Source organism: Pararge aegeria, chromosome 13 (assembly GCF_905163445.1).
Source record: "Pararge aegeria chromosome 13, ilParAegt1.1, whole genome shotgun sequence".
NCBI classification, from domain to species: domain Eukaryota; kingdom Metazoa; phylum Arthropoda; class Insecta; order Lepidoptera; family Nymphalidae; genus Pararge; species Pararge aegeria.
In genome coordinates this window covers 5,786,351-5,807,973 of record NC_053192.1, presented here as the reverse complement: position 1 = coordinate 5,807,973, position 21,623 = coordinate 5,786,351, and the positions used below count along the sequence as shown (strand labels likewise).

Sequence of the window (21,623 nt, the reverse complement as noted above, 5' to 3'; positions counted from 1 at the left end):
TTGATCAACCTGCTTGGCCCGCAAACTATCATTGTAAATGTTTTTAGCACTTTTCCGCCTTGTTAATAGCCTAGGTTTTTTCCCACAGAATTAAGAACATACAGTATGTACACGGATGTACATGACTAATAATGAAGACTCAAAAACAACTCCACTTTAGTTCTCGAACAGTCGGTTAGTCACTTGAGTTGACAGTTTTACCTCTTATGTTTTAAACGTTTACCATAAAATGAGGAAAATGGGTATCGTTTGTATGATGTAACGTGCGTGAGTGTTCGGGGCGTCTTCTCTGTTTTTAGACGCAATGCACTGGATGCAATAATGGCTGAATGAGGATTCTGTATGTTCTCAACTCTTTGGTTATTTCTTACAAAAGTTTTCGTCCTACTTAATAAGTGAAAAATTACTTCGAGGTTTTTTTAAAGATTAAATAGACTTCGAAGACTTATATAATTGGCTAACAACACTCTATGTGACTAAAATAGGATCTTGAAGCATAGTAAGATAGTCCTCGTTTGCTTTCATAAAGTTGAAGTTGCCCCAGGTGTGTACATACTAAGGCAGTACTTGAATGGAAATGCGAAAGGTCGCAGGCTGAAACTAGGTTGTCGTACCCACTTATAAAACGACACTGAACACGTGCCGATACAAAACTAGCACTCTTTGGAGAAAAAACCTTGAAAAGTAAAGCTTGCATCACATTGTCATGAATAATTTAAGAGTTTTCGTTTCATTTCATTTAAATAACTTTACTGTATAACGGAAAAAGACCAGGACAAAATGAACATAATTAAAACGCAAAAGGGGACCTTAATACTAACATGGATCTCTTCCAGGCTATCTTTTCGAACGGAGCCAGTGAGACACTTGAAAGGCCGTATATAGCCATAATACAAACATACATACAGTTATATATTCATTACAATATATAAAATAATACAGATAATAATAATACATATCTAGATCGGCACAAAGTGAGGTTAGTTCCCCCTCTGTCGCCCCATAGTACGCACGCATGACGCTCTCATTGACAGGTTTTTTTTTTAATATACTACGACAATACACACATCGCCATCTAGCCAGTGGGTACTATGTTAGCTGTTAAATATTTTTATGAATATAATACACATAAATACTAATAATATACAGATAAACACACAGACACTGAAAAACAATCATGCTCATCACACAAAAATGGTGGCACAGGTACTGAGCTCGTAATCCCGCACTCCTATGCCCAGCAGAGGGTTATATGAAAGCTGAGGACTATGAAAGCGGTAAAATAATCCATGAACTGGCAAAGATAGAATTTTTCTCAAATATTTTAAACGCAGCCATGAATGGAATTCTAATATCGCCGAGAAAATGTTTAAAACAGCTCCTTTGAATTATTACACAAAGCTTTTATATTTCCTCTCTCAAAATTTATGAACAAAAGTTGAGACTATTTCAAAAATTCTAACTAGGCATTGACTGGACTGTTATTGGGCATTTGAAAGGAGAAGATAGAGCTATAATAAAATGGATACAATTTTTGGGTGAGAGTTTTACGCAAGCTTTAGTCCCTAGGCGAAGACTGAGGATTCGTTATGGACAGGGATGTGTTTATGTGAATGAATGAATGAGTACAATTTGAATGTACAACACATAAAAAATACAGGAAAAAATATAAGATTACTAGTTTACGCGGCATTAGTGTTTTTTTTTGTGTGCGATTCCTTGTCCTGTGGAGACCAGATAGAATCCCCACTCTGTATTACCGGTGCACCTTGGGCATTATGTAGGATCATTTTAAATATGTCCCAGAGGAGGGTCTACCTGCGGGCACCCCTGGCTGGATCGTGGGTGCGAAAGGGTTTTTCATCGCTTGGATTTTGATCGGCAGGAGTCAGACATAACCACCACGTCTCCCCATGGCACGGTAACATCCACGAGGAAATGAATTTAATAAAACATTTCAGTAACACCTCGTTAAGCAATGCTTTTATTCAGTAATTTAGTATTATAGAGCATTTTAAATAAAATCGGTTGCCCTACTTTACTGTGGCCAACATGTATTAGAAATTCATTAAAAATTTCTGCGCCCAAACTTGTAAATTACATCATATAATTAATTTAACGTTGAAGATAGTGCTAAATAAATAAACTGTTATTGTAATTAAACTGATATCCTGACGAAAAAAAGTGGTAATCATTGCATTAAAGAAAACTAAAAGTACTAGTAACGAGTGCGGCTAAATATTAAATCATTCCAAAACGCATAGGTGCACAAAATATTCCTCGAGTATTCCGAGTGGACCGCGATTGGAACGCCAATACCTTTGAGATATCTCTTTTTAAGAGTGCTTTTGAAATATAAGGAGCTTTTAACTTTGCCGTGTTTAAAATTTATTAAAAAATTTCTTAGTTTTATTGTACTTAACTTAAACAACAGCCAGAAACTGTCTCGCTGGTATAGTGGTTAGCATGTCGGGCAATGCATAGTAGTTATTGGGGCTTTCTATCAAGAAATTCTTAGCACTAGCTTGGAGTTTGGAAATTGACGGTTGTTCACCGGGGACCCCCGCTAGTCGGAGGGACGGAATGAGTCACCATATGTTAAGCTGTCCGTCATACACCTGTTCTCTTTCCGCTAGGGTCGGAGATGCCGCCGTCCCATCAGGCAATGAAATAGACACAGTTGCATCCTATATTGAAATATAGGATGCAACTGTGTTCCTATATTTCAATACAGGATGCAACTGTGTTTCCGCACACACACTTGTGCACTACAATATGGCCCGCGTTGTAAGAAAATCTTCTGAATTTTCACTGTTCAGGCTTCAGCCACGGCTAGTTACCATCCGTTCCGAGATGTGTCGCATCGGTCTACGCTAAAAAAAGTTAGGATAGCGGTTGGGTTAAAAAAAAGGTATCTGCCTAATTATCTCCTATGGTAATTTAGATTTATTGAATCCTTAATTCTGTGTTATTGCTGTCCAATATATAATAATTATTTTTTCAATCCTTTGTGCCAGTTCCACATCAAAATAGAAAATAACAAAACTTGTTAGGTAACATTGTATAGAACATTTAAAGGCTGGTCAGCATGCATTATTTATTTTAAGAGGTTAAATGATGGACAAAAACTGAATTATATAATAACAGTCATCATTTATACAAAATAATGTACTACGACAATACACTCACCTAGCTCCAAAGTAAATTTGTAGCTTGTGTTATTTATTTATGCATAAGACACACCAGCAATTAATTGTAACAACTTTCATAAAAAAAATTGTATTAGAATTAAAACTTCTGTCTAGTGTCATTACGACACGACGGGATGGAGTATGTAAAAGTGGACAGTTGGACAGACATGAATCAAGTATACGTGTATACAGCAGTATCTTTTTTATCTCCGGTCAAATTATAAAAAATAAAAACTAAAATAAGTATTAAACTAAAAACTATTAAAAATGATAATGTAAACATGAATTAAGCTATTATAACAGATTGATAAGTAACATTAAATTAAAATTAAAATTTATCATAAAGATAGGTTATTATTAATATTTGTTATGGGTTCTAAGATGACTGATGAACATTTTTATGATTAACATACGTAAGTTACTTCTACAGATAAACACCCAGACACTTAAAAACTTTCATGGTAATCAGACAAACATTTTCCAGTTGTGGGAATCGAATTTACAGCCTTGGACTCAGAAAGCGGGGTCGTTGCCCACAGCGCTAATCGACCGTCAACGTCATTGAACGTTGGATGTAATTTATTGCAGGATTTAGACTTTCACGATGTCTTGCTGCATCAGCTCAGCTGTATGCTGTTCCTTCTTGACTGCCTGCATGTCCGGTGTCGCCCTCGGCTACAACTACTCGTTAGCCGAATACATCGACTTGAAAGGTTTTCCGTGCTACATTTGATTACGCTATCTTTACATGAACTGTTTCGTTTCTCAGGATAGCGTAGTGTATTAGGTTACTTATTAAAATATTTTTTTTGTCAATAAAAGAAAAAAAAAATTCAAAACAATATTGTCCTTGGAAGAAGTTCAGTCACACTTTTCACACGCCACAAAACTTGAATTGCCTTACGTTACGTATGCCTATATTTAATCTATCTGTAATATGTTGATAAGTTGCCAAACAAAGTTGTTATATGATAAAAACTATATGAATATTTTTCGACAATAGCAATGTTGCTAAGTAAAAAATCTATAAATTACGCATATATTTTTCAAAAAAAAAATTCAAAATTCATTTATTTCAAGTAGGCCTAATATAAGCACTTTTGAAACGTCAAGTATGCATGTTTGTGTGACTCTACCACCGGTTCGGAAAGCAGATTCTACCGAGAAGAGCCGGCAAGAAACTCAGTAGTTGCTCTTTTCCAACATCAACATTTACAATCATTTTGCTATCTTGCGGGAGATGAGAGCGAGGCTGGCTGCTTCCATTCTACCTTGTCATTGAGGAATTCATCAAATGTATAGTAACCTCGCTGTACTAGATGCGTTTTTACACATTTTTTAAATGTATGCATTGGTAGGTCAAGAATTTCTTATTGATGAGATATTCTTTATTGATTATAGAGATAGTTAAGTAAATCGAATACTATCATTTTATGCATTTTCCCGCCAAATAACGAACCAACTTACGGAACGTCTATCTCAGTTTTCTGTCTTTTTTGCATATGCTTTGTTATGCCGAAGCCCGTCACTTAATTTTTGTTATTTTGTTTAATTTAATTGTAGATTAAAGAAGGGTTCTCCCTTGTTTTAAAAACCTAAGCATTTTACAAAACGATGTTATTACGGGTTACTTCGATCGCTTAAATCAGTACAATCAAAAACAGTTTAAAATTGCGTTTGGCTGTCATCCAACAAATTTATATAGGTGTACCAATATACTCTCCCTTCCAATCGTTTGACGCATAAGGATGTATAACTTTTTTTTCAGAGACAAACGTGTCCGTTTATTTGAAGCGAGGTATCTTCGATGACAAGATCGCAGATGACATGACTTGGCGACGCGGTGGGCATCTACATTGATGGATATATAAAAGAAGACAAACGTAAGTTTCATTCAATAAATTCACCATAATTTCAAATACAGGACATCCACTGCTGGACATAGTCTTTTGTAGGGATTTCCACAAGCTACTGTTTTGTGCCAGAGTGTAATTTTTAATATTTCATCATCGTCCCAACCCATTACCGGCCCACTACAGGGCATGGGTATCCTCCCTGAATGAGAAGGGGTTAAGGCCTTAGTCCACCATGCTTGCCCAATGCAGATTGGTGGACTTCACACACCTTTGAGAACATTATGGAGATAGATCTCTCAGGTATGCAGGTTTCCTCACGATGTTTTCCTTCGCCGTTGAAGCGAGTGATGTTTTAATTGCTTAAGACGCACATAACTTAAAAAGTTAAAAGTGTGCGCCACCCACTGGGCTATGACCGCATATTCATAAATTTAATACATTTATTTAGTAGTAGTAACGACAATGGGAACATAAACAGATGAAAACGATGATTCTGCATAGGTATAAACTGTGTTACAGTAATTAACGCCATCCAAAAAAAAGAAACAGAGTTTCAGAGTCCAAGCAAAACAGAGGAATTACTATGTTACAAGCAGAAAACAACTCTGAACAAAATTAGTTGATCAAATTATAATTTATTAAATTATTTTAAGTAAGAGAAGCCTCTTGAGTTTCTTGGTTGTAGCCCAATACCTGTGTATTTGTGTAAGGGCTTGCAGTAACATATTCCAAATAAAGGAGTAAACTTCATCAATAATAGTTCACTGCCAGACCAATAGCCTCCCATCATGAAATCGATTGACGAACAATTTACTTCGAAAATTAAAGACCATCAAAGTGACAGCGACCATGTTATAAAACGTTGTTTTCTGTCTTGTAATTAATTATTAAACAGTAATGTCTGTAAATTATACTCTTAAGTAAATAATTTTTTCTCGTTTATTAAAAACTTATATTCAATGTAAAATATAATTTATTTTTATTATTCAAATAGAATTAAATATTACCTACTGTGAGAGCTACGATTATAATGAGCTAAAATGAAATGTGAACGATAATATTTGTCAGAAAGATAAATAATATATTACTAGGTAATGACGTTATAACGGGGCGACGCTAAAAACTATTCACACGTACAAAATGTAGTAGTAACTATAAAATTATGTTTTGGCATTTTTCCAGGTTTATTTTTGTAATTTAATTTTACTTCCCGTAGGCAGATTATCGACGTGCAATCTAATATCTAACGACTTCGTGTTGTTTACTCGTCTGCGGAAGTGTTATGAAGATTCAGACTTTCACAGTATTTGTCTGTTTGTTCCGCTGTTACCTCTTATCTTTAAGACTCATTTTACTAACGTACCTGGTCGTTAGCATCGTCTTACCGTTCCCCGTATCAGAGGCCAGAAACAAGTAAAATGAGGACGAAACATTTATTTCAATTAAACAGAGTTCAAATGAAATTGTTTTAATTCTGAAAATATACACGTAGTAGAGTAGTTTATTTAGGAAAACCTTCACTTTCACGGACGAGTAAATTGTGTTATTGAATGTGTTTTAATGTATATTCATACGATCCCTCCAAACTCGAACACTACTCATCAGAATTAAATGCATGTAGCTTTGTGCATTAACTTCATATTGCTAGGGGGTTACAGGTTATTTTATTTAAGTAAGAACAAAATTTCGTATCAGAATGTACAAATTCCAAAAGATTTTTTTTTCAATACATATCTCGCTCAAAAAGTAGACTTTTCCACGCGTGTTAAGCGTGCAGAAAGTTACTCTATTCTACACTTGTGCTATTTGTTTTCCTTTTGCATATATCATCCGCGCCAACGTAGCGTATCTTAGTTCATAAGTATCATTAACGTAACCTCCCGCTCTCGTACGTATTTTATTTATTATTATCTCCTAAAAAGTTCTGGAAGCACGGTTTAGGAGATAATAAACATGCTATTGTTGCTATTTATTGTTTATGCATAGTAACATGCTAAGGGCAAAGTTTCAGCCACAGAAGATTGTTTTCGTATATTTTTGTTTTATAGGTTCATCATCCCGCGTCAACGAAGTCTTCCTAAATAATTATGAGCACAAAGAGTTCAAATTTATAAGAGCATGATAGAGGTTGTAAGGCTCTTTTTTTGTTTGTAGCACGTGCTTTAACTATTGACTGTTTATTATCTAGTGTTCAATGGTTATTGTAATATTTTGTAATTTTTTACGTCATCAATAGCCTTTAACAGTCCACTGGAAGACTAAAGGCCTCTCCTAATCAGTGGCGTGCAAAGAGGGTATGCACAGGGTATGCAAATGATATAAAATGAAGAAAATCTCCAGTACAAATTATAAATACTTAAGGGTAGGCTTTTTATAACTATTACAAAGCCTATCCCTAAGTTTTTATGAAGGCCTCTCCTAACCAGTGGCGTGCATAGAAGGTATGCACAGGGTATGCAAATGATATAAAATGAAGAAAATAACCAGTACAAATTATAAATACTTAAGGGTAGGCTTTTTATAACTCTTATAAAGCCTATCCCTAAGTTTTTTATAACTCGTACTGGAGATTTTCTTCATTTTATATCATATGCATACCCTGTGCATACCCTTTATGCACGCCACTGCTTCTAACCCTCCCTTGTTTGCCCATAGCCGGGGTTTATAATCGCTGTCGACGGTAGTAGTAGCAGAACAGAGTATACTACTGCCTGTTAGCTCTCCTCGTTCTACACCGGCGGCTAATGATATTTGGTGACAACTGTATCCTGATCTGCCGTCACCCTAGGTTATTAACTTATTATAACTGTTATTTCGCAGTAATGGCCGGAGGTCCCAATGACCCAACGTCCCTGAGGTCTGGTAGAAGGTTAGAAGACTCAATATACGAGTCGAATCATAAGCACAACTTCGAAGGTTCACTGATGAGGTTTACGGCAAGCCCACTGGATCAAATCACTCCACCCAGTGCTACTACGACCCCCGTAGTCCATAAAGATGAGGTTTTTATTTGCTTTGCTTAAATTGTTCTAATATTAATATCGTATTAAACTAAGTTGTGAATATTAAATGCTGTTATGGCGCAAGAATCAACCCAGGCGGGCTATTTTTAACCCCCGACGCAAAAAAGAGAGGGGTGTTGTAAGTTAAAAGGCTGTCTGTGTATTTGTCTGTGGTATCGTAGATCCCAAACGGATCAACTGATTTTCTATTAGTATTATTTATGTCATAGATAATTTTATCCTGAGTGTTCTTAGCCATGTTTCATTAAAATCTGTTCAGCTGTTTGAAAATCAGCAGATTGACTAACTTTCTTGTGTCCGATCGATTCAAAATTTGTTTTTTAGTTTTTAGAGTTCATTTTATGCGTCGGGTGTTTAAAACTCCTAATTTTTCTTTTATTAATGATAAAGGAACTTATGCCAGTGAAAAAAAGGTATCTTCTAACATGGCGATATAAGATCCGTTATTTTATATCGCAAAGTTTTGTAGCATATAATAATATTAATAAATAAATAGACTACGGCAATACACACATCGCCATCTAGCTCCAAAGTAAGCGTAGCCTGTGTTATGGGTACTAAGATGGCTGATGAATATTTTTATGAAAAATGTACATTAATACTTAGAATATACATATAAACACCCAGACACTGAAAAACATTCATGCTCATCACACAAACATTTTCCAGTAGTGGGAATCGAACCCACGGCCTTGGACTCAGAAAGCAGGGTCGCTACAAACTGCGCCGATAGGCCGTCAAAAGAAAGGGCTCTAGCAATACTAAGGCTACATGCTGTTAAGGCTCATTATCTCGCTCATATACATATACATACATTAATAAGTATTTATTGTGATTGATTGTGATTGCAGTCAAGCGCTCGTCTATAAACATAAAATATATATATATATTGTAATAATAGGTACTTATTATGATTCAGACTGTAAAACCTTTTGAGAGCGGATCACTCGACCAGCCGGAGGCAATTCAAAGCGCCATTAATATGAGAAAGGCTGCCGCTGCGCGTCGCCGAACAACAAAGAGAAGCAAGGAAGTGAGTGATATTTAATAACTATGTTTGATAACATTAAGTGAATTGCTGTGTGATTGTTTAATCTCACGAGTACCCAAAAAAGGAGTTTAATGTTTCAGCTTCTTTGTCGGCTGATTGGCGTAGTGGGCAGCGACCCGGCTTTCTGAATCCCAGGCCATCGATTCGCACAACTGGAAAATGTTTGTGTGATGAGCATGAAAGTTTTTGTGCCTGGGTGTTGTATATGTATATTAAATGTACAACACCCATTATAACACCCACCCGCCCTTATAAGTATTTATGTCTATTATTCATAAAAATATTCTTCAGTCATCTTAGTACCCATAACACAAGCTACGCCTACTTTGGGGCTAGATAGAGCTATAATAACTATTAATTTTTATAAGCCCTTAACTGCTCTCACCTGGTAGTATTGTAAGTGATGATGCTATCTAAGATTGTAGCGAACTAACCTTTAAGGGAAACGGCAGTTATATTAAACACATTTTCTTAATCGGTGGTTTAGCACTATCATACCGGAACGCTAACGCCGGTACGTTGTTGTAGGTAGGTAGGAAAGTTTCGGGCATGGCTAGCATGCTCGAAACCTTCCACCAGGCGAAATATGCATGTATGTGGATTTATTAATAAATTAAGTTTTTTTGGGATTTATAGTTAAATTCCACATCCATTACCAATGCGAAATTGTGTCTATAATATGCGCAACTTACCTTGTGTTATTGAGATTAGGCACTTACTCGCATAAATCTTATATATGGACATTAAGAAGCAGGTAGGAACCGTTCTCCCGGGTTCTATGTAACCGATGCAAGGCTAAAAAGCTTCAACATAAATAATATTTTTATTTTAGTAACTTGCATCTTGTTAATAGATTTAGAATTGATTGATTTGTTTTACCCACGTAAACACGAACTAAGTAACAACCATATGCTATTATCAATTAAGGATTATGCTTGAGTGTTCAAAAAAGCTTGTTTTACTCTCAGGATCCTAATTATATCAGAAGACACTTTGGCAACCCACTGTCAAGCGGACATGCCATGAAATATATACCGCCCTTCGAAGTATCTCCCCAAAACGCATCACCTTATAACATCAACCCTTTGCGCAAAGCCGTTTCAGATGACCAAATCAACCAATCATATAAATGGAGAATACCAAAGAAGCCTCCACAGGAGGTTCCAAAACACATTCGGATGGAAGCGATAAAATAAGTAGTTTTTAACTAATGTTCACTAGTCCTGGATTTGTACACCAAAGGTAATTAATTTTAAGTAAACCTTAGTCAAAAACTGTTTCAAAACTTTAGTTTGAAATTCTATTTTTAGCATTAAAGAAGTTGATTTTATTAGAACAATAAAATTTAACGATAAAACGGATGAAGACTATGAAGATGAAATAAAAGGTATTCCATTACGAAAGAAGCGAAATCTCGAACGAACTTTGGCTGCTAGCGTCGTACAAGTAAAGGAATCTAAAAATGAAGTCAGCAACCAGAATAGATCGAGTACACAAATTCGGTCAAAGAATAAATTAAGGAAGGGATTTAGAATCCGTTATGGATATTGATATGAGAAAAGAGGACAAAGTTTTATTATCTACAACGTCTTCACTTTTTCGAATATCTTCTAAATCTCCTTTAATTAAATTGTTACTAGAAGCATCAGTTGCGTGATTTAGATTTAGTTTGAGATTTAGTTTTTTTTTTTCGCTGTAATTATCATGTTTGTTTTTGTAAATGTGTTTTTTTATTAATCATTTCTTGTTTTAAAATTTAAAGTTTTATTTGCACAAATATAGGCATATTTAGAGATTTTGCATTGAACTCCGTTTTTTCCAATACGCATTGCAATAATATCCTTTCGATTTTCATATTTGGAAGCAGGAAGATAGCATAAAATTGGAAAATCTTCCTCCTATGCAATGCGAATTATACATCTTTTAGGGTAGGCAGTGCTTTTGTGCATGCATTAAGTGCACGCTTCTGTCCATAATATGTGTAACTTTACACAAAGACTGAAGAGGCATACACCAGGCAACTCCTGGTCCAGCAGATATGTATAATTTTCCCGATCCGATCATCGTAACCGCATAACCGTAGTTGGTCTTACCGTATCAAGGTTAGCATTACATTGTGGACGTTAACGTGGAAGTTAACTCCATCGATGATCGCGTATAAAATTTTTCGGATGTGTCAACTTAGATAGCGCAGGAAATTCTCTGGCCGAGTTAGATCACCTCTGATGATGGGACAAAAGCTGACGAATCGCGGATCGTATCAAAGCAGAGACCACGTGTTATGGCTGCTTATCATCACCCGTTTACATACGCGATATTGATACAGTGATCGTATAGTAAGTAGAGAGATATATAAACAGAAAATAGAGAGCGATATGAAAAAAATTATTAATTCGACTGGTAGTTCCTACTTCCTTCCTAGGTATAAATCGTAGTTCTAAAAAAAATCTAGTGTTAATAATGGATGGTCTGTACATGAAGTCCTTAAAATAAGGTTTATAATTCTGAAACAAGAAAGTAATTTTTTTTTTTTAATAATACTGCTTTATGCGATGTTTGCATGCCCCCGTGGAACAATACCACCTTAAAAATTTAAAACCTAATCTTAACCAAAGTCATAAAAAACCTTTAAAGTTAAATTAATAAAGTTTTATTTGTGATATTTAACTTTCAATTTGTAAAACTTGAAACAGCTGTTGGGAGAACGGTCGTAAAATTCAAAGTTAAATTTAATTAGACCAACTGTTTAGTTTGTAAGAAGTTGCGAATGAATGTAACTGCAATTGTGCATTTTAGCGCAGAGATTAACCAGAAGTAGAGACGTAGTGAGATATTTCCGTGTATACGTTGGAAGGTGAATGACGCGGGGTAAGTTAATTTACTGTGTCCTTTTTTTATAGAGTCCTTCCCTCATAAGGGAGAGAGTCGAAGTCAAAATTCAAAAATGTCTTTATTGAAGTAGACCCATATGCAGTGCCGTCCATAGAGAGTATACACACGGTAGGCTGATTATATAAAATGATAAAAATCCCCAGTACGAGTTATAAATAACTTAATGATAGGCATTGTAAGAGTTATTAGAAGCCTACCCTTAAGTTTTTATAACTCGTACTGGATTAATATAATTCATTTTATATCATCTGCATACCCTGTACATACCCTCTATGGACGCCACTGCCCATTTGTAGCGCTTTTTAAGCGTACATTACATGATAATCACAGGGTAGTGAGATGAAGGCGATAACCATATTCGTAAACTTAAAACTAAATGTACGAGGGTTCCAGACACGTCCTGGTCTAAGAAGAAGCCCACATCAAATTTAGCCGGGTGTTTTTTTTGTTATCACCATCTCACATTGTCTTTTAAATACTATTAAAGAAGCAACCTGGTTAGCTGTAACCAAAACCTAACCAGGTTAGGTATGCTCCAGCGCCTTTTTACGTGACTCCTACGGAAACAAATTAATGTTTCAACTTTAACTTCACATCGGATGACCACATACAGCACTTGTATCACGTCTAGTTCATTAATTATTCCATTGGAATTGTATTCCTAATATTCGTCGTTTCAGCGGGGGTGGACACGTTGTGTTGGATTTTTATCACGTACAATATTTGCATTATTCATTCAACCGGATCAATTTAAGTTCAGTTGTTTCGCCGTGTTCGTATGAACGAGTACGTACCGAAGTCGTAATTGAGTAAATGGTCCCCTGTGTACCAGTGCAAAGTCAAAGTCAAATATTTCTTTATTCAAATAGGCACATAGATGGCACTTTTGATCCGTACATTTCATGTAAAACATGATATAGGAGTGAGTGATGGCAATAAATAATTCGTCAACTAAAAACTAAAGCTACGAGGGTTCCAAACGCGCCCTGGTCTAAGAAGAAGCCCACAACAAACCTTGCCGGTTGTTATTTTATTTTGTTATCACCATCTCATATTGTCATTTAAAAACTATTAAAGAAGCAACCTGGTTAGAGCAATAATTTACACCCAAGCATTTTTATCATTAACGTTGTCCTTAATACTATAATAGGACTTTTCTATAAGCTTACGTTTAATACAAACTTTGAACTTTTTCAGAGACATCTCTAAGATATCAACTGGTAATTTATTGTAAAATAGTATACAATTTTAAACTTGTATACTATTTTAAACGCGAAGATCGCCGACCGAGAGGACCGCCGCGGCGTCGCTGGAGTGACGATATTATCAAGGCTGTTAGGAACAAAGAAAAATAACAAAAATAATTAAGATTAAATTGAAGATAGCAAATGAATGTAAAATTTTGACATACACAAACTGACTAAAATTACAATGAATAAATGTATGAATTACTATGTACGACTAAAAATTGTTATTGACTTAAAGTTGGAAATAAAGGCTTTATTATTATTATTATTATAATTATACTATTTTAAACTGTGCTTTTTTTTACCCAGCGTTCCACAGGGGCTGACCGCACACAAAATTTGTATCACGTCTAGTCATTATTATCATTAACATCAACAGGCTATAACAATCCACTGCTGGACGGGAGTCCTCTGATCTGCCATCACCAAAGGGCTTAACATCAAGTAAATTTCATCATCTAGTGATTATTAGTATTTCATTTATTAGTCCATCGGACATATCATCATATAGCTTCATTTTATATTCCACAGGTTCAATTTAAATTCAGTTATTTAGTATTTATAACTTGTAAGACCATGGAGTCAAGGATGTACTAAACACATTTAATTGAGTAAAATGTCCACTGCGTACCAGCGCTCTTTTTACGTGACACGAGTCATCTACTAAGGACGTAAAACAAATTTATGTTTCAGATCGGCTGATCACACATTGAACATGTGTCACGACTAAGTAGTAAATTTCATTAATTATTCCATAGGAACAGTTGTATTCCAAGCTTCGTAGTTTAAGCAGTGTGGTACTACTAGGTATATTATAACTTGTGAGAACACGCATTGGAACGGATATACTGAACACATTTCATTGTGTAAATTGTCCACTAGATACCTACCGGCGCCCTTTTTTATTTCTTACTTGACACGGACACACCCACTTAGGACTGGAAACAAATTAATGTTTCACATCGGTTTGCCACATACAGATCTAGCATCACGTCTAGTTCATTAATTATTCCATTGGAATCGTATTCCAATTGTTGGTCGTTTAAACAGAGCGTTTCGTGTATTGGACTTTTATCACGTACTACCAATTCTGAGTTCGTTGCGTACTACTCATTATTCATTCAAAAGGAGTAATTGAATTTCAGTTGTGAAGTACTCATTTATTTTTTGTGAGAACGCGCATCGCACTTTTTAAGGAGATAATAGAAAATTTTCAGGAATGAAAGTAGAAAAGTAAGTGTTCCGTCTACGTAGATTTCCTAACGATGTTTTCCTACCGGTGTATCAAAAATTTTGGGTTTCGGGGATAGAATCCGAAGCCCCTGAAAGAGAGGCCGAAATCCTAACGACGGGGCTATTACCGCTAGCTATTCACTGATACGTAATTTTTTACTGGTAATTTTACTGACAGTACTGTCTGTCCGTCTGTCCGGGCATCACGTGAAAACTACTGAACGGATTCAAATAAAACTTGGTAAAGTGGTAGTTGATATTCCGGGTCAACATATAGGCTACTTTTTATCCCGATAAACAATAAGTTTCCTCCGGGAAATGGGATGAAAACTTTTATCAATTTTACTAAATGTCTCTGTTAAATTTGCACCGATTTTAATCATTCTTTTTTTATTCGAAAGTCTATACTATAAAGCATGTATGGTCCTATTTTAATAAGGATTTGATAAATATTGTCGGAGATAAAGAACATAACTCTTCACAAATAACTGTCAGTTGCAAGGCGTATGGGACAGCGATCGAATGCATGCGTACCATCCTACTAATATTATAAATGCGAAAGATTGTGAGGATGGATGTATGTATGTATCAACTAAAATACCACGTTAAATAATAGTAGGTATATAGCTACCCACGATGATTATGATGTTAGCATTAGATATATTCTAGCTTCTCGATTGACTCATACAATGACGAAGTCGCGGGGGTCCGCTAGTAATATTATAAGATCAACCATTGTTGTGGCCCAGCTAGCACTCAGAAATAGAGCAAAGCTTAATATAGGTAGGTACTAACTTGAACCTACTGATTCAAGATAACGAAAGACACGATTGGAGATAGATAAATTCTCCCACAGAATTTCTTCTCGACAAGTTTTTGAAACTTTATACAGCTAGAATTTAAACGTATCACCCGAGTTGACAAACAATAAATAAACGGAAACTGTGTTTTATATGAATAGATTTTTCAATTTTCCATGGAAAAGAAGACACTTTCTTAGTTAGAGTATATACCTGTTCAAAGATATTGTGGGAAGATAGTATTGTAAAATTCAAGTGGATATGAAAACGTCGACCAGCTGAGTGTCTAAAGATTGGAGGTAAAAGATGGCAGCCGTAGATGACCGAGATACAACAGAAAATTCTTTTTATGTATAAATTTTAATTTTCCACCGAACTAATTCAGTGTAATTTCGTTTCTAAGATTTTAATTAAATTAAAAGACTAGCTAGCTGTTGCTTGCCACTGCGGGCATGCTTCTGTTTAAGTTTTTAAAAAGTTGGGTGAACCATTTGTTTTCCTGGAATAAAAATCGTCAAACAAACACATCTGATATGATTATATATTTTTATTCAGGGAATATTCAAGAGTTACCGCGGGATTGAAAACACGCGGAATAACAGCTACATTAAATCTCAGAACGCTTCCTTGTACACTGGCTCCCGAAATGAATAATAATCAATCTAATCCAAATCAAAAACCAAAATGAAGATGTCAGATTGAATTTATCAATGCTCTCCTATTCCTACTTTTACCTGTAGATAAGGATAGCACTACTAGACTCAATCTGTCATCTGAAGATTTTGTATTAGATGCGAAAGTTAAAAGCGTTAAATGCTTTAAAGATTGTAAGAATCACTAAAGGGAATCGAACAGACGCGTCTCTCTCTGCGATATCATTGTCATCAACGTGACACGTGTCTCTTGAATATAAAGCTGCTATATACAAAGGGTGCGTAAACTGCGTGGGTGAAGGGTTCATATAATATACAATCATATAGCATATGGAAAGGCGAAAAATAGTCAGAATATAATGGCAGGGTTGGAGAATAAAAGATATAGGAAATTTACGTACCTACTGTTCACGCTTTCATGCAAATATAACAACTTAATTCATTTATGACTGGCTTTATATTCAATGGTTTAAAGTAATCAGCTATAGAAAGCAAAACTCGATCGTTATTTTTAATTCGTTACCCCACCATAAATAGTATCATAAGGCCCACTAGCCACCCATAAATAGTATCATAAGGGGTACTAGCCACCCATAAATAGTACCACAAGGCCTACTAGCCACCCATAAATAGTATCACAAGGGGTACTAGCCACCCATAAATAGTATCACAAGGGGTACTAGCCACCCATAAATAATATCACAAGGGGTACTAGCCACCCATCAAAATTATCACAATCATTGCGAACAAAAAAAAATTGTAAATCCTTCTGTTAATAAATGACGGAGTTATGCTCAAACATACATAAAAGACAACCTAATTGACAACCTGCTCTTTTTTGAAGAAAGTCGGTTCTTTTAACCCCCGAAACCGTAATTCGGCTTGGTAGACTAGCCGGCCTCTACAATCGGCTAGTCGGCTAGACGGCTACTCGGCGAAAATCATAACACATAACATAACTTGTAGAGAGAAAAAATACGAACGAAATTCCAAAAGGCATTTTGTTTACGGTCAACATCGTCAGTTCTCGTTAGAACTTTTAATAACTCTATCTAATTATCCTTTTAATAACTCTAAAGATTGCTTGCTAAATGAAAAACATGTGACCACCGCGGAAATTTATTTTCCTTTAGAACATCAGATTTTTTTTTTAATGAAAAAATAAAGATCTTCGGGACATGTTTTCGTCCAAATTTCTTCAGTGCTTGAAGACCAAAGTCTTCGAACAGTGCGTGTTGCCAGTGATGACCTATGCTTCTGAAACATGGTCGCTCAACTATGGGCCTCATAAGAAGGGTCAGAGTCACTCTGCGGGCAATGGAGAGAGCCATGCTCGGAGTATCTCTGCGTGATCGATCAGAAATGAGGAAATCCGTAGAAGAACCAGAGTTATCGACATAGCTCAATGAGTCACAATGCTGAAGTGGCAATGTGCGGGGCACATAGCTCGGAGAACGGATGGACGTTGGGGCCCCAAGGTGCTGGAATGGCAGCCTTGCACTGGTAAGCGCTGCGTTGGCGACCCCAACGAGGTGGACAGATGACATCAAGCGCGCAACAGGGAGCCGCTGGACACAAGGGGCACAAAACCGTGAAATTCGGAACTCCCTTCAAAAGATCTATGGTCGTCTATCGGTTGATATGATGATGATGATGATGAAATAACGATCCCTGCAAATAATTTAGACTGCTTATAGCGTGGGCTAGGTGTTTACCAACGGTATTCCGAAATGAATACATTCCTCAATTTCGTGTAGGGGTAATTTATAAACATTATTGTAAAATATATAGCACTAAAATAATAATCTGTATACAATACCTACATACTCGTATATACAAAAGTTTATTTTCTATTGCCAGTCATAACACTAAAAGGATTCTGTAATTCTGGATAAACATGCTGGAATTGTTAAAGTGTGATAAAAATTTGATTTATTGATTGCCTATGGACGGTTTAACAACCAAACCGATCCTGACAACAATTTGCATAAAGAAAAGAGAACTCGCGTCCCCTTGGAATTCGGGAAAAACCGAGACAAGCGCGGGCAACGTCTACTCATAGTTTAAATAGTAGTCAATGAATTTCAAAAGCAGCTTAATTGTGTGTAGGGTGCGTGAAAACTGAGTGGGAGTGGATTTAGATGGCACAAAGCCGAATTACAACCAGAATTTTAAAGTAGGGACTGACTGAATCAAAGATTTAAGATGTTTACCGCTCGTGTCCTTTAAGCAAGAACCGTTTGATTAATTTAGTTTAACATGGCGTACTTTGTTAGGATACTTAAAGATAATACCCAAAATTTTCCCATCTCTGTATGTTTAATTCATGAATTAATATTTTAAGGACCCAATGAGATTAGGCACCTAATTTATTTTGAAGTAAGATTTGGTGTAGTTGAATTTTTAAGATTTAGACTTTTAGACTATTTTAGCTTGAATTGATTTTTCTTCTTTAAGTAAACTGTTTCTTTGTGTAAACTTTAAGTTATTTTCTTCTACAACATATACAATGTGTAACTGAATTAGGACATACTTAAGTATATTTTATAAGGAATCACCCTGTAAAAATATTAAATCAAACAGCATATTTATGTTTGCATACAAACTAAATCAAATCATTCTTAGTGTTTACTTATAACAACTCTATTGAAGATAAAAGACCGACGCGCGCCATGGTACCTACGCTACGCGACACGTACCTAATAAAGTGCATCCAATTTTGCATGTGCTGTTAGGGCAGTAACTGATTTATTTCAGTAAAAACTATGGTAGCGGGTCGCTCACTATTATGAAAAAAAGTAGAGATGAATTGGCAGTTTTATTAAACCCATAACTAATCGGTTTCTATGTGACTTGGTACCGGAACGCTAAATCGCTTAGTGGCAGTCTAAGGTTCCTTACTGCAATTTCTTTATTATTATAGTTAATATTGTGTGCCTTGGCCGTTGAAGGGTACACAAGGGTAGAAAAATCAGGTGCTCCATGGCACCACTGCACCAATCTGTCGCCAGAACCGCTACTCATTGACGATGGAAAATTGCCACTTGGAAAGCGTAGATTGCTCCGTGCCCGCCGATATTTGAAGACACTCTTCTAAATTAAATATTTGGAAAACCTGTAAGCAATCTTGCGCTAGCGTTGGAACCTGTCTGTATATTAAAGAGAAAATAATGACTGAATGTTGATGATAATAATAATAACAATCATGATGAGGATGTTGACACGTACCTGTTTCGTAATGATAATGACAAACAGTATATAAGCGTTGAGCAGCAACCCGATGGCGGAGATGACGGTGACGGCGACACTCAAAGCGAGCGTCACCGCCTCCTCGCCTCGAGCTTCCGTCCCGTTCATCTCCATGGCACTGGCTGTCTCTATCCTTTTCTAACTCCGTCTAGCTACAGCATAACGATAGGTTCTGCCACTTCATCTTACTGCTGCTGCCGCGTTCCATCGCATTTCGAAGCGTTAGAATCTGGAAAGAAGAAAAATGTTATTGTAAAGTAGACTACAAAATCTTAATGAGGTTTTGCATGTAAGGGTGCAAAATTACTTCAGATAGCAGAGAGTAGAGTTCATTTCTAGAAATGTAACGTAATATACCAATGTAAGAAAGAAAGATAATACTTTTGTACATAATTAGTCTTATGAGTACGTACCAGATGACAATGAGGATACAAACATTACGTCGTAGTCTTATTAGTTTCTGTATCCCTATTTTATTTATTGTTTTTTTAAGTCTTTTTTTTTAAACCACTATGAAGTAAGGAAAATAAAAAAAACCAATAGAAATACAAAGACAGAAGTAGAATACAAAAGGCGGCCTTATCGCTTAGTAGCGATCTCTGCCAGTCAACCTTTGGCTCAGAACAAGATGAACGAGAGCGGACAGGTGGTGTAAAATTATTATAACATAATTCAAATAGATAAACAAAATTGCTCAAATACGAAAAATATATAAAATAATAAACTTATAATATACTCAATCATACATAAATACTTAAAGAACATATAGATAATAAAAATAAACATAAACAAGGTACTAAAAGTCGTCATTATTTATATTATTATGGAAAACGGAAATATTAACTTTTACCATACTTTAAAACAATTAACTAGTAATGAAAATAATACCCATATAAACAGTATAGGAATTGTACTTAAGAACCCAAAATATTAAGCAGTGGAATATTTGGCAAGAGGCTAGTGTAGTTTGCTCAAATATCTCGCTAAACTGGGCCACGATCTGGCACAATTGTCCCTATAACAACGCCCCCGAACTGAAAGTTAATTAATATCTCATAGCACCAAATTTGGAACTCATCTGGGATTAATCTTGACAAATGTTTTGAACACGCTTTCTCGGCTAGCCGTCTCAGTAAAATATTTAACAATCGGTCTTATATGCTTTGAAAAGACAAAAGAATTTCTAAATATAATTTTCTAGTCTTAATTCTCAATATGTAGATTTTTTTGTTTTTTTTTTTTCGTTCGAGGAAAATCATTTACTTTATTTATTTAGTTTAATATTTAATTTATTATATTATTATTAAGTAAATATAATTTTTATATATCATATTTATTTGTCTTTAGGTACAAATAATGTTTTATATATATTTATTTAAGTATGGGTTTAAGTATGGGTATATTTATTTAAGTAATATTTATGTTATGGGTATATGTATATGACCACCAAGCCATTTTCTGTATTTGTTTTCTTCGCCATTGGTTGCCTGGAAGAAATCGCTATGAAGGGATTAGTCCGCGAAATTATATACGTTGTTGTTGTATTCTTTTCTTTTTTGTATGCCCTTTTTGTGGTGTGCAATAAAAGTATATTCATTCATTCATTCATTCATTAACTTTGCACACTGTTTTTGATACATCTTAATTACATCGTGAAGTTACGACGGACGTACCCGTCCGTAGAAATTAAGTTATTACATAGCATATAAAAAAAAAAACATTTTTATTCAATAAAAGTATGATTTTATGTGTTTATTGCCATATTTAGTAAATTGATAAAAGCGAGAAAGTTATATTCAAATTAGGGATGCAATAATTTTGGAGCAGGATTATAGGTTTTGTTTATCAAAGCCTTAATTACCGTGTTGCACTACCTAGCTATTCATCTTAGAGTTCACAATGCTCACGTCCCAAGTTGCCGAGTTTCGAGTAAATGCTATTAATCTGGAATCCAAAGCATGAATACAGGGTAAATTTTGGTAAATAGCGACATAGATATGCATATGTGTTATTTGCATTGCACTGATTCAACATTATATGAACATTAAGTGAATTGCAAATGGCAGCTCTTCAAACACGAAAACCCTTGTATAAACTCATGCAGTGAGATTTTATTACCTCTAGAGACTAGGAACCTATCGGAGTCCGTGAACATTTGGTTCAAAAGTCTGCTAATATAACTATTGTCTCTGTGGTCGGACTATTACATTATAGTAAAATAGTAATATCATACATAGACTATATATATTTTTTATTATTATTCAAATATGATCTGAAATAAAGAGCCTAACAAATTTATTTGTGAGGCATGTTGCAGATCAGCAGTGCGCGATTTTTTTTTTCAAATAATTAATTGTGAGAAAACTTAAGTAAAATAACCGAATAGACATCTTGAATACAGGCATACCTTTCTACCTTTTTTGTGATT

General features: G+C 35.4%; 1 protein-coding gene across 1 annotated transcript in view; it reads right to left on the bottom strand.

Annotated features, from left to right (window-relative positions):
• The window catches only part of LOC120628850 (olfactory receptor 4K2-like), a 32,879-nt gene extending 13,570 nt beyond the window's left edge, over positions 1–19,309 (bottom strand). Inside the window, exon 1 of the mRNA XM_039897489.1 lies at positions 19,175–19,309. Coding sequence (XP_039753423.1) covers positions 19,175–19,309 — 135 coding nt within the window. The remainder of the gene's footprint in view (positions 1–19,174) is intronic.
• Positions 19,310–21,623: the final 2,314 nt, after the last annotated feature.